Source organism: Dendrobates tinctorius, unplaced genomic scaffold, assembly GCF_039654945.1.
Source record: "Dendrobates tinctorius isolate UK_male_01 unplaced genomic scaffold, ASM3965494v1 ptg000214l, whole genome shotgun sequence".
In the NCBI taxonomy this organism is placed as follows: domain Eukaryota; kingdom Metazoa; phylum Chordata; class Amphibia; order Anura; family Dendrobatidae; genus Dendrobates; species Dendrobates tinctorius.
The window spans coordinates 7,135,001-7,147,894 of record NW_027361881.1 but is presented as its reverse complement, the minus strand read 5'-3'; the positions used below and the strand labels follow the sequence as shown (position 1 = coordinate 7,147,894).

At 46.1% G+C, this 12,894-nt stretch overlaps 1 protein-coding gene and 1 long non-coding RNA gene across 5 annotated transcripts in view; one reads left to right on the top strand and one right to left on the bottom strand.

The window, feature by feature from the left end:
* The window catches only part of ZNF507 (zinc finger protein 507), a 26,540-nt gene extending 15,945 nt beyond the window's left edge, over window positions 1–10,595 (top strand). For all 4 annotated transcript variants that reach the window (XM_073554999.1, XM_073555000.1, XM_073555001.1 and 1 more), the window contains exons 4-6: window positions 3,393–3,507; window positions 4,123–4,257; window positions 4,685–10,595. In XM_073554999.1, the coding sequence (XP_073411100.1) occupies window positions 3,393–3,507; window positions 4,123–4,257; window positions 4,685–5,006 (572 nt within the window). In that variant the 3' untranslated portion in view covers window positions 5,007–10,595. The remainder of the gene's footprint in view (window positions 1–3,392; window positions 3,508–4,122; window positions 4,258–4,684) is intronic.
* LOC141058786 (uncharacterized) overlaps window positions 10,500–12,894 on the bottom strand; it is a 2,859-nt gene continuing 464 nt past the window's right edge. The window contains exon 2 of the long non-coding RNA XR_012222296.1: window positions 10,500–12,536. This is a non-coding gene — a long non-coding RNA (uncharacterized lncRNA). The remainder of the gene's footprint in view (window positions 12,537–12,894) is intronic.

Genomic DNA, 12,894 nt, shown 5'->3' with positions numbered 1-12,894 from the left:
TCCCAGAGACAAGGCACTGGCTCCCCGTCTAGGAGTTCGCATACTCCTCCGCAATCTCCCCCCCCCCCCCGATCTCTCCGGTTTGCCATGAGAGTCCTCGGCAGGATGGCAGCAGCAATGGGGGCGGTACCATTTGCCCAGTTTCACCTCAGGCCTCTTCAACTAGCCATCCTCAAGTCCTGGGACAGGAATCCTTTCTCCCTCGACAGGGAGTTCCAGCTAACATCGGCAACCAGGAGGTCCCTGCACTGGTGGCTCAAGCCAACCTCACTGGCAACGGGAAAATCCTTTCTCTCAGGTCAATGGAAGGTTCTGACCACCGACTTGAGCCTGACAGGTTGAGGTGCGGTGCACCTACATCACAGGGCAAATGGTCACCAGTGGAAGCGAACATGCCCATCAACGTCTTGGAAATTCGGGCCATCTTCCTGGCATTGAGAGCCTTTCGTCACTTACTGGCAGCCTCTCATATCCGAGTACAGTCGGACAATGCCACGGCAGTGGCATATGTGAACCACCAAGGCGGGACCCGCAGTACCCAGGCGATGAGAGAAGTGGCACATATCCTCCATTGGGCGGAAGACACGAGGTCGGTACTCTCTGCGGTCCACATTCCGGGTGTGGACAACTGGGAAGCCGACTTCCTAAGCAGACAAGGAATGGACTCGGGAGAGTGGTCTCTCCATCCTGAAATCTTTCAACAGATCTGCCATCGCTGGGGGACCCCGGACGTGGACCTAATCTCATCCCATCTCAATGCCAAGGTCTCCAACTTCATGGCCAGGACACGCGATCCGCGGTCGCTCGGAGCGGATGCCCTTGTTCAGGACTGGACCCAGTTCCATCTTCTGTACATCTTTCCACCTCTCCCCCCTGATATCCAGAGTCGTGAGGAAGATCAAACACGAGGGAGTTCCATCCATCCTGATCGCGCCTGACTGGCCCAGACGTACATGGTACGCCGACGTTGTACAACTTAAAGCAGACGTCCCCTGGCGTCTCCCTGACCGTCCCGATCTTCTGTCACAAGGCCCGTTCTACCACCAGAACTCGGGCTCTCAATTTGACGGCGTGGCCCTTGAGACCTGTGTTCTAACCCAGGCAGGACTCTCAACGAACGTCATTAGCTGATCAGGGCACGAAAGCCAGCCTCCGCCAAGATTTATTACCGTACCTGGAGAGCTTTCTTCACCTGGTGCGAATCTCACGGCCAGCATCCACTCCCTTACTCCCTCCCAAAAGTCCTTGGCTTTCTCCAATCGGGCCTGGACGCCAGGCTATCCCTGGGCTCGCTTAAGAGCCTGGTGTCAGCACTCTCAGTGCTTTTTCAGAGGCGCATCACTAACAAGCCACAAGTAAGGACCTTTCTCCAGGGGGTTTCCCGATTGGTTCTCCCCTACAGACGTCCACTGTAAACGTGAGACCTCAACAGCATTGCAGGCACCACCTTTCAAACCCCTTAAGGAAGTCCCACTCCGCATTCTATCACAGAAGGTGGTTTTTCTGGTAGCAATCACCTCGCTTCGCAGGGTGTCTGAATTGTCAGCACTCTCCTGCAGACGGCCCTTCCTAGCCTTTCACCAGGACAAGGTGGTTCTCCGTACAGTCCCATCCTTCCTTCCGAAGGTTGTGTCCAACTTCCACCTCAATGAGGAAATTTCACTGCCATCCCTTTGCCCGGTTCATAGAGCGGAGAAGGCTCTGCATACGCTTGACCTCGTCAGGGCATTGCGTATATTCATGTCTAGGACTGCACCCTTCCGGAAGTATGATTCCCTTTTCCTTCTTCCGGAAGGCGTTCGCAAGGGTCTGCTGACTTCCAAAGCTACCCTTGCCAGGTGACTCAAGTCCACCATACAAGAGGCTTACCGCCTTAACAATTCTCTTCCGGCCGGTATCACGGCACACTACGCGGGCGGTAGGGGCCTCCTGGGCCATTCGGCACCAGGCTTCGGTACAGCAGGTGTGTAAGGCGGCCACTTGGACTACCTTACACACGTTTACGAAACACTACAGTGTTCATACCCAGTCCTCAGCGGATGCGAGCCTGGGTAGACAGGTTCTGCAGGCGGCAGTGCCCCAAGTTTAGGGACCTGTCTGCACAATATTCGTCCATTGCTTCCCACCCAGGGACTGCTTTAGGACGTCCCATGGTTCTGTGTCCCCCAATGAGGCGACAGAGTAAAGGAGATTTTTGTGTACTCACCGTAAAATCTCTTAACCTCTAATTGGGGGACACAGCTCCCAGCCTGTTGCCCTTATGGGCCGTTGTTACGGTTGAGTTCTCATATTGTTCTTTGAGCTCGTACATGATGGCCTTATTACAGGCATGGGGTTATGTTATTTCTGTTAACTTCCTCCTAATGCTTTTGTACAAAATTGGAGAAGGCTGACGCCGTCCAGGGGTGTATACTGCAGAGGAGGAGCCATAGTTAAGCTTTTTCAGATTATGCATAGTGTCGCCTCCTAGTGGACAGCAGCATAACACCCCATGGTTCTGTGTCCCCCAATTAGATGCTAAGAGAGAGATTTTACGGTGAGTACACAAATCTCCTTTTTTGCCACAAATACATGCATTTAATAGAAAGATGATTTTAAAAGTGTGTGTATATATATATGTGTGTGTGTGTGTATATATATATATGTGTGTGTGTATGTGTGTGTGTGTGTATATATATATATATATATATATATATATATATATATATATATATATATATATATATATATATAAAATATTAGCATTTTGTTTTTCTTAAATGCATGTATTTGAGGCCCAAAAAAATGTTTACGGCAATTGATTTTTTTCTTGAATGGATGCAAAGCAAGATGCCTTTGTTTGTGGGACTTAAGCAGCTGGGAAAAGAGGCGACTGGCAGCTGCCTACTCTGCCGTCTCTATTAAAAAAATCACATGCACATTCAACTAAGTGGAGCATGCATATGCAAGGGGGAGTTGTCTGCGGTCTAAGGTGCGACCCTACAGTGTGACTGGGGTGCAATGTCGGCCACAGTAATCGATAATACGTCACACACAGCAGCTACTTTTCTCTCTGTGCCGCTCCTACGACTAATCTAAGAATAGGTCGCCATAACTCACTTGTGCGTTTTTCCCTCCTCTGTTTCCAGATACATTAAAACATTCCTAGATGTTTCTAGTGTAATAAACCTTTTCCATTAGCATCGCCGCAAACTACCGACTTGTTTATCTCCCTCATAAAAGCCGGCCGGGGAAGTATTATTTCTTTGTAATAATTGTTTTCCACCTAAACTCTTTCCACTGTGAGAACGCGGGCTTGCTTCTTTCCGCGACGTCGAATTATCATTGTGTTATTTTATTTTTACGACTTTCTTTTTTATTTATATATATATAATTTTTTTTTTTTATCCAAGAGCCCAAATCGAGCATCGCCAAGTTGTATCAATGTGACTTGTGCAGCTACACCAGCTCTACGTACGTCGGCGTGCGAAACCACAGGAAAATTCACAGCTCTGATAAACCGTACAGGTAGGTGGATTTACGTCGCCGCGACGCGCAATTTGCGGCTTCTTCCTCTTTGACAAATTTGCCCTCGTCTCTCTGGGAAACCCCAATGAGACAGAAGGTGATGAGTTATCACACGGCTAAGCTGGAGTTCTATGTAAATGCATTTTTCCCTTGTCGCCCATTCCTGCCATCATATCCATGTTTTATCCTAGAACGACTTGACTATTACTTTACGTAGTTATGTAGTCGTCGACTTTTTAAGAAGGATAAAATCCCAACGTGACGCTATGTGTTAATCAAAGGAATTGCAGGAACAGCTACACTGAATAAACAACAAGAGAATTGCCAGCGACTTCCTGCAGCCTCCAAAATCCTATAAGGTTCTGTTCACACTCCTGGTCGATTTGGGAGTCTTTCTGGCGTTGTCTGTCTTTTTCGGTGGACACAAAAGTGTAGTGTATCATGCTAATGTGTCCGCCTACGAAAGACGAACACCGCCGAAACGGAAGCCAAGCGGGGTCCGAGGTAACGTCGGCCCCCCCGTTGGTACCGAATACTCCTGGCTGAATTCATATGCAGCAAGTACACATTTTATCTTTTACGATGTTTGTTTGTTTTTTCTTCCCCTCCCTTCAGGTGCTCACTCTGTGGCTACGTCTGCAGTCACCCTCCATCTTTAAAATCCCATATGTGGAAGCACGCCAGCGACCAGAACTACAATTACGAGCAAGTGAATAAGGCAATCAATGAGGCGATGTCTCAGAGCAGTCGGTAGGTTCAGGAAATGTATATACTCTTCCTTCTTGTCCACCCACTATAGATGTTTGTCGCATGCGGAATAAGAATTTATTGTGGAGAAATTACTTTCATCTTGTATCCAATAATAATAATAAATTAATCTTCTCTTAATGCTTCAAACAATAAATAAAGGTCTAGTTAGAATACTCCTACTTATCCAAAAGATGGTCTAACGCATTCATGTGGCCATCGGCTGAGCCGATTCAGCCCGACCACCCCATCCATGCACACACGATGACTTCTGAATGGGGGTAGAGAAATCAAGTGCTGGATTTGGGTTTGCAATTGTTGGACTTCTCCATGCTCCTTTCTAACATCACTTAGCCAGTGATGTTCTTGGCTTGACCTTGTTAGTTCACGGTGCCCATATTCACCCGTTTACCATCTACTGTAATTTCAGGGTACAGCCTGAGCCATCGAAGGACATATCACCACTAAACGAAGGGACAATGGACAGCGATTGCATCATTACCGGTTCTCATCCAGCGCCCGAAGTATCCTACCCCGAAAACCCAAAGGTGAACAGTCCGCAACCTAACCCGTGCAACTCTGAAAAACAGCAAAATCAACTCCGACCCACGACAGAACTGTGTGTCCTGCTCTTCTGCTGCTGCATATGTGGCTTCGAGTCTACGAGCAAAGAACTTCTTATGGAGCACATGAAAGCACACGAGGGCGATATCATCAACATTATCCTGAATAAATCCGATGGCTCGTCCTGAATGGGGGCGCACCGCATCCTCTAAACAAGACACTGGTTTCCTTCCGGAGTCTATCAACTATTTTTATTTTCATAAAAGGCTACGTCCTATAGATTAGAAGGTACCATGGGTCACCTGGAGTATATTAGCAATTTATTTCATCAGATACTATATATTTTTTTTTTTTTTTCTTGTAGAACGTATTATTTTTTTGGGGGGATGATGGAGACATTTCTGGGTTCTACTTATGTTACATCAATTTCCTTCCAAGATAAACGGAATAGGATTTTGATGGGAAATCCCTGCAACCATTAGGATCTGCTGCCTCGAAGTCAATTTAACTTTTTTTTTTTTTCTATATTTCAGAACAAATGCAGAAAATGAATTTAAAAAAACAAAACGATAGACGTGGAAACGGCCGTGTTTCTTTTTCCAGTTCTGAGTTTCTTAGATGTATGCATGTATAGTATTTAATTAGGATTAAGCCTCCTCTTGGATGAAAGGTCTTCGGAGGAGCAATGATTTTTGATGTGGGGGGGTGTGCACGTTACAAGGTTGAACGTATTAAAGATGTAGAATAAAAGGGAAAATCTTGCGACAAAGGATCATCGGGCGAGACGGAAATCAGAAAATCGCAGCAGGAGTCGGTGAGCAGATTTCCAAAACTATAAAAGCGACTAAACCTCTTTGCTACTAACTGAGCGTGAGCTTTCCATTACGGGATGTCTCTGGCTCATTGATTTGTGAGGACAAATAAGCGTCGCAGGAGATTTCCAGTGATGGGAGGCTACAGTGAGGACTGAGCTCACTCTGGATTTCTCCATGTGAATGGCCGTGTGCCCCTTTGCTAACAGTAGAACTGATGTGAACAATGAAACCAATTTTGCAATAGTTCCTAATTAATATTTTCTAAAAAACAAAACAAAACACCTGTATGACGTTTTCCAGGTTTCTTTTCGATTGGTGCCCTACTTGCTGACTTACATTGGGAAGTCCTGAAGTAGAGGAACGATGGAAGGAAATGCCACTGCAGCATCAGATGTATCGGTCTGTACCATAGATATTTTTTTGCATGATTTTACATTAGGACAAAATATAAAACAAAGTTGCAAGCGACCTTTAAACAGCTGTCTGCTCAATGCTTGTTATTTAGTCTGGTGCCCACAATGAGATTTTTCTATCGTTTTTTCCTCTAATTACATTTTTTTTTTTCTTTTCGGCTACTAGCTGGATCGTGTGCGATCAGTGAGTGCAATGTATATTTACTTTCCACGGTCAATTATATGTTGTGCATCACAAAAAAATCAAGCAAAACGAAAACGTGCGTAAGTGGAGCTTATTTGCCACTTTTGGTAAAAGCCAATGCTGGTCAGGCGGCAAATAAAGGAGAAGAGCGCTGCTTTAATGCTCTAGCAGCCATCGGTATAAGTCCTATATTTAGTTTATTATCAGAGGGATCCATTATGTATTGTTTCCTCATTGCGCCCTTCTCTAGTTTCTGAAATGTCTTATGTAGAGAAGCAAGAAAAAACCCCAAAATTAAGCCAGGATCATGTTTAAGAAGTGGGGTGTGAGCAAATGAGTCAGGCTGCTGCCCGGTATTAATTTTTTACGTTTGGAAAGTTTTAGTAATTTTTCTTACTCTTATCATGGCTTCTATAAATTGGGAGGGTTTAGGCTCCTTCCTTTTCAACTTGACCCCATGGCTTAAAAAATAAATAAAATAAATTGCATTTACTATCCTCTTCGGTCCCACCGGTCTCTTCTCCTTTTCTTCCTTCGACTGGCTGCAGCGTTCATGTGCCCGCCACACAGCACGGAGATGAGACCGGCGGGTTTGATGCCCATCAATTGGAGAGTACATGCTATTTTTTTTATTATTTTCACGCACTGGGGATTTGTCAAGTTAAAAAAAAGAGGAAAACTGTTTAAAAAAAAAAAATACCTTTTGCTTTGGGAGTTGTCGGCAGCCAAATGCGTGCTGGGGGTTCCCTGTATTTAGTAATATCTGTAGTAAACTGAGGGTATTTCTATAGACTGCCCAGAAGTTTCAAAGAGGAGACGTGTCGCCAATCAGTGAGCTCTTAACATAGATCTATATACACGTGCGAGCGTCTCGCCAAGACTGTACAGTTGACGTCTGACGAGACGCGTTTTTGTTTTTTTTCTTTAATCTATATATTATTTAGCTTAAAATTAACGCATCCAGAGTTTTTCTCCCGTACCCTGAATGCCAAATGCATCTGAATCCGGTGATAGGAAAGAGGAAAGGCAATGGTTGTGTGTTCTTAAAGGGGTTTTCAACACCTTAATTGGTTATGACTGTCAGAAATTAGAGAAGTTTTGGAATAATGTTGTTAAAAAAAAACAAACTGCCATTAACCCCCGGATCTGACGCCATATTGCTCCTGGCAATAAGCCGTCACTTGCCAGTCTCATAGCCTGAGAACTGGCTGCGGATACCAGGGTCACTATCGCAAAATGGATAGAAGGGGTTGTCCGGGACTGAAATATTGATGTCCTTTTCCTAAAATATCATGTAGGATGGGGGTCCAAGAGTCGGCGGCGATCAGGTGATGGTCGCCACAGCGCCGTACACTGTTGCAGTACCAAGAACAGCCAGCGTATGGAGCCGTTTCCTCCGGCTCTGCACATTTTCGGCAGCCACGTACCACTATCAGCTGCGCGATGGGGGTGTTGTTATTTTTCGGAGCCCCTCCAACCTGAGGATAGGTCATCACTATCTTAGTACTGATTTGTAAATTTACTTGCCGATTGCAGTCGGGGGGATTCTTTTATTATGTTGACGGACGCTGTGTAATTCGTCGTAATTTCTAGAACATTTATTTCTTTTTTGTATAGTCATTTTAAGATATCTATTTTTTTAGAGTTGCGCCAGGCGGGTTTTTTTTTTTTTCTTACGTATTTATTATGAAGTATTTATGTCATTTCACAAGGTCGCCATCGGTGGAGAATCCTGATGCGTTTTCACATTTTGGTGCTATTTCCAAGGTAATTCATTGTGATGTATTATTGGTTAGGATTTAGGGATGTGTACAAAAAAAAAAATATATAAATATGATTTTTAATATTCCGCTCTGTCTGATAAATCTCTATGGTGGGCTTCGTATTGGCTGGTTGTGAACGAACCCTTTTAAGAAGCAATCAGCCGATCGTGATGTCCCTTGTCTGTGGAGCACCAAGGGGCGTCAGTAAAACCATAGGGGGTCCCAACTTACTTAAATGGCATTTTTATTAAGTTTTTCCAGAAGTTTGGACTACATGGCAGCCTCGCTGGTAAAGTTTTGCTATTGACCCACCATGGGAGATGATGACACATGCTCGGGGGGGTTGCAGCCCCCTATACGCGTGTCTCGGCTCCATCATTACCGTTTTGCACACTTCTGACTTTACATTTACTCTTAATAATAGGGTTTCATAACTGACCTGTGATATAACCACATTTTTTTTTATACTATGTATTATAGAGTATAAGGATTAGTATTTGAGTGTTTATTTCTTTGTTTTTGTTTCTTTTTTCGCCCCTTGTAATACGACGCACGTCCTATAAATCTGCGCTAGATATTGTGTGTATGGTGGGAGAAGGGGATCTGTAATCGGGGAGCAGGAGAGTCCCGTGCAGAGATTATCCGGGGCGATCGGTCGGGTCTCTGCTGTCATTTTCCAGTCTGCCTTAGGAAAGCGACGGCGGTGTTCCGGTTGCATTCGGGTTTAGGACAGACGCACAGATATTTGGGTAAAGGTGCTGTCAGATGGTCGTATATATCTGACCACAGTGCAGAGACTGGATGACCCCAAGTGTGACTGCTTGATATATTGCTATGCAGCTGTCCCTATCGGGTCAGGAGACCCGCCGGCCAGTCCGATATATTGGGCCATCTAACTAGCATGTTTTCTGCTGCCATTATTACCATACTCGAGCGTCCTCTTGCTCCAGTAAAATGTCGGACATTTCTGCTTTTCTCACTTAAGGCGGAGGCCTCACAAACACGGAATATGTCAGGCGGTGGCCGTGCGTCCCGGCAAATCGCATCTTAGATTCCCTTTCACCTTCTGCATTAACGCCAAGAGAAATCAACACTTTTTTTCATGTGCTTACAGCTTGTTGCCTATGAGACCGACCACCGTCGATGACTATCTTGTATGCGCTGCGCTGAAGCTGACCGGAATTACGTAACGGTGCGCTCCAGTGATGCTGGAGATACAGAGCAGTGCTTACAAGCTGGGTAGAAAAGATCTTGCTAGAACTGGGCATTTTATGCCGTCTAGCAGCGGTGGCCGGTCTCCAAGGTGACGGAAACAAAAGTGTTAATATCTCAAGAGCGGATGAAAATTTTAATAAGCCCCAAATTGCAAAATGGCCTGTATTTACAAGCTCTATCCGACAGCATCCATCAATGAAGGTGGGATACAAGGAGGGTCTTCAGTCTGGGTGGGATACAATGAGTGTCTTTTGTGTGTGTGAGGATATGACTTAATGCTTCGTTGAATTGGATGAGTCCGCGGTTGTAATGATCTGCAGAGCAGCAGTGGCGCCAGTCACTATTCTGTTCCCTACGTGCCGGGGTAGTAAGACACTTCCCCTTGCATCGCCCGGCTGATGGCTGACAACCTCTCTTCTGATTCGCGGTTGTCCCCTCCATAGATGCTTACTTCTGCTTGTTATGTGTGTTTCCTGCAGGTGGCGCCGTCTTCAGAAGATTCTATAGCACTTGCATAGCGCTCATGGGTCTCCCCCCTCTCTAGATTGTAGGCTGTGATGTGGCCAAGAATTGCTTTTTATGCTCCGTCCATAAAATGCAATTATAAGGGGGATATCCATGAAATGAAAAACAAAACCTCTTTCAAAAACAGTGCCACGACCATTCACAGGTCAAGTCCGGTATTGCAGCTTGGATACAGTGACGTGAATGGGGCTGAGCCGCAATACCACCCACTACCTGTGAACAGGGGAGGTGCTATTTTTGGGGAACAAAACCTTATCAGATATAGTCTATGATTGATAATCTAACTTGTGCAACTACTGCCAGGGGGGTTACCAACCCTCTCATCGGCTGCTTATCTCCCATCTCAGCTAAAATATTTCCATTCTTGGGGCGTTGCTGCTGGGACTTGTTGTACGTCAGACAGGCATCATAAGTCGGCCTTGGAATTGGGGTTTGTTTTTGTATCCGCACAATAATTGGTGCTCCGCTGATTCTCGCTCCTTTCGCCTTCGCAGTCCGGTGACTTTAGCAGCAGGTTCATGTAACACTAAAATGCATTGCGTTGTTTTATTCTTTTCCCCTTTTTGCTAAGCCAAAGTCCTCCGCTCCCGTAAACTGACATTAGGCCGCGTATCGGCCTCCTTTATTTTTTTGATACATTGTATCTGGAAATGTTGGCGCTCTGCTTTGCCTTAAGACACCAGACCGTCTGTCTGCCTGCGGCCGAGTCTGTGCAGGGCAAGGAGGGTAGAAACCTTTAATATTTCAACCACAACGGAAGATACTGTAAAATGTTAGAATAATTTATATTTTGCTTTACAAAGAAGTTTGTCACATATGGACTTTCATATTGTATTTTGGTAATAAACACATTTTAATTAAAGTCTTGGTGTGTTTGTGATTCCAGACGTTGAATGGTGAAAAAACATATATTCTAGGGTAAAGGCGGCTGCAAAATCCAAAGACGTGCCACAAGATCCAACATAAGGTGCGTGCGTCACTTACGGATCTCATTCTTCTCTGCACCTTAAATATTTTTTACACTTTAACTTTTCTCCCAGACAGAAGACCCCCCCCCCCGTTTAAAATAGCGTTTTTATTTGAGGGACAGTTATTCTTTCCACATAATGGAGGTAAAAAAATCTCTAATTTGGTAGCATAGTGAATGAAAAAAACCTAAAAACAATAACATTGTTCTCTCTGCAGTGAAAATTACTTAGTTCTCCTGGTCAATGCAGTTTTGGAGATGCCAAAACCTAACAGTGTGTGTAAAATAAATGTCTACAGTCCCAAAAAAAATATCAGTGGCAAATCAAGTTGCAGGCTGATCCAACTTCAGAGGAAATTCCCCAAGACAAGGACATGATGCTCAGTTGTGTGCGTGGCCTCCACGTGCCTGGACATGCTCCTGATGAGCCGGCGGGTGGTCTCCTGAGGGATAACAATAACATTCTTTATTTTTATATAGCGCTAACATATTCCGCAGCGCTTTACAGTTAGTTTACAGTTAGGATCTCCTCCCAGACCTGGATTACAGCATCAGTTGACCCCTGAATAGTTTGTGGTGCCGAATGGAACGAGACATGATGTCCCAGATGTGCTCGTTTGGATTCAGGCCTGGGGACCGGGCGGGCCAGTCCATAGCGTCAATGCATTCATCTTGCAGGAACTGCTGACACTTCATCCACATGAGGTCTGGCATTGTCATGCATCAGAAGGAACCCAGGTCCCACTGCACCTGGATTTGGTCTCTCAATGGGTCTGAGGATCTCATCCTGGTACATAACAGCAGTAATGGTACCTCTGGCGAGCACAAGGTGGGCTGTGCGTCCCTCCAAAGAAATGCCACCCCACACCATTACTGACCCACTGCCAGACTCGTCATGCTGGGGGATGTCTCAGGCAGCAGAACGTTCTCCACGTCATCTCCAGACTCTGTCACGTGCTCAGTGTGAACCTGCTCTCCTCCATGAAGAGCACAGGAAGTCTTTCACAACCGCTGGAGAGAAGACCAGAAGAAGAAGAGGGAAAGCATTATTCCTCAGTGATTAACTTTACTATTCTTCCGGTCCTCTCTGCAGCGCTTTTGAAAGGCTTCCGGCGTCAGGGAACACAGAATTGGCAGCGACCAACTTCTGGTACATAGAAAGCCATGGTGTATGCCGGCGCATGAGAAATCCTACTTGTCGGGTAAAGCATACTGCGCACGCGCGAAAACTCTGCGATCTGTGATATTCACAGCAAAGAATGTGTAGAGGAAGGGGGGAGAAACGCACAATAAGAAATGCCCACCGGATCGACCATATTAACATACAGCGCGGGCGGAATAAAAATATGGGTGATAAGTGGGGAGTCAGGGTATGGGAAGTGGCTGCGTAATGCAGAAGTGACACTAAATGTTTCGCTGGTAACCTAAGCGCTGACCGGTTCCCTTTAACACAAAACTCCTTTCTCATTGAATCCACTATAGGACAGGAGCGTGGGTAACGGGAGGGGGATGGAGGTGAGCCTGTGCCACAGATAACGCGGCCTGGGAAGACACAAAAAAAATCCGCTATAGAGAAGCATGACACTACAGAGAGTATGTAAAGCAACTACGCAAAAGGTGCGAAATATTGGAGAAAGGAAAAGGTGGTCGACCCCCCCCCCCAGAGCAAGTCATGGGCAGGGGAACATCGGAGGTCTTGGACTCATCTCTCTGACATCGGAGGGGGGCGGGGGCACAGCTATTCTGCCAGAACACGGATGGTGGAGAGGCGACAAATGATGAATTGGCATCCAGAGAGGCCACTACTGTGGAGAAGACGGAGGAAACCCACCACACCTAGAAGAAAACAAAGGCGTGTAAGAAAAAGCCACGGCCGCCCCTCCCAGTAGTCACACCCTGATCTAATGCCCCTCAGCAACAAGGTACACAGTGACCATGAGGTTATTACTTTACATTCTGACCAGCCGGTAGGACGCCCACTGCCACGCCACAGGGACCAAAAGAGAGGGGCGGCAACGTGGGCAAACCTTGGTTAGGCCAGCACAAGCAGACCCCCCCCTCCAGCATGCCCATGCAGCCCCATGCAAGCAACATCACCCCCTTTTCCCTGGCCAGACCCCCCTCACCCAGCATGCACATGCAGCCCCATGCAAGCAACATCACCCCCTTCTCCCCGGCCAGACCCCCCCTCCAG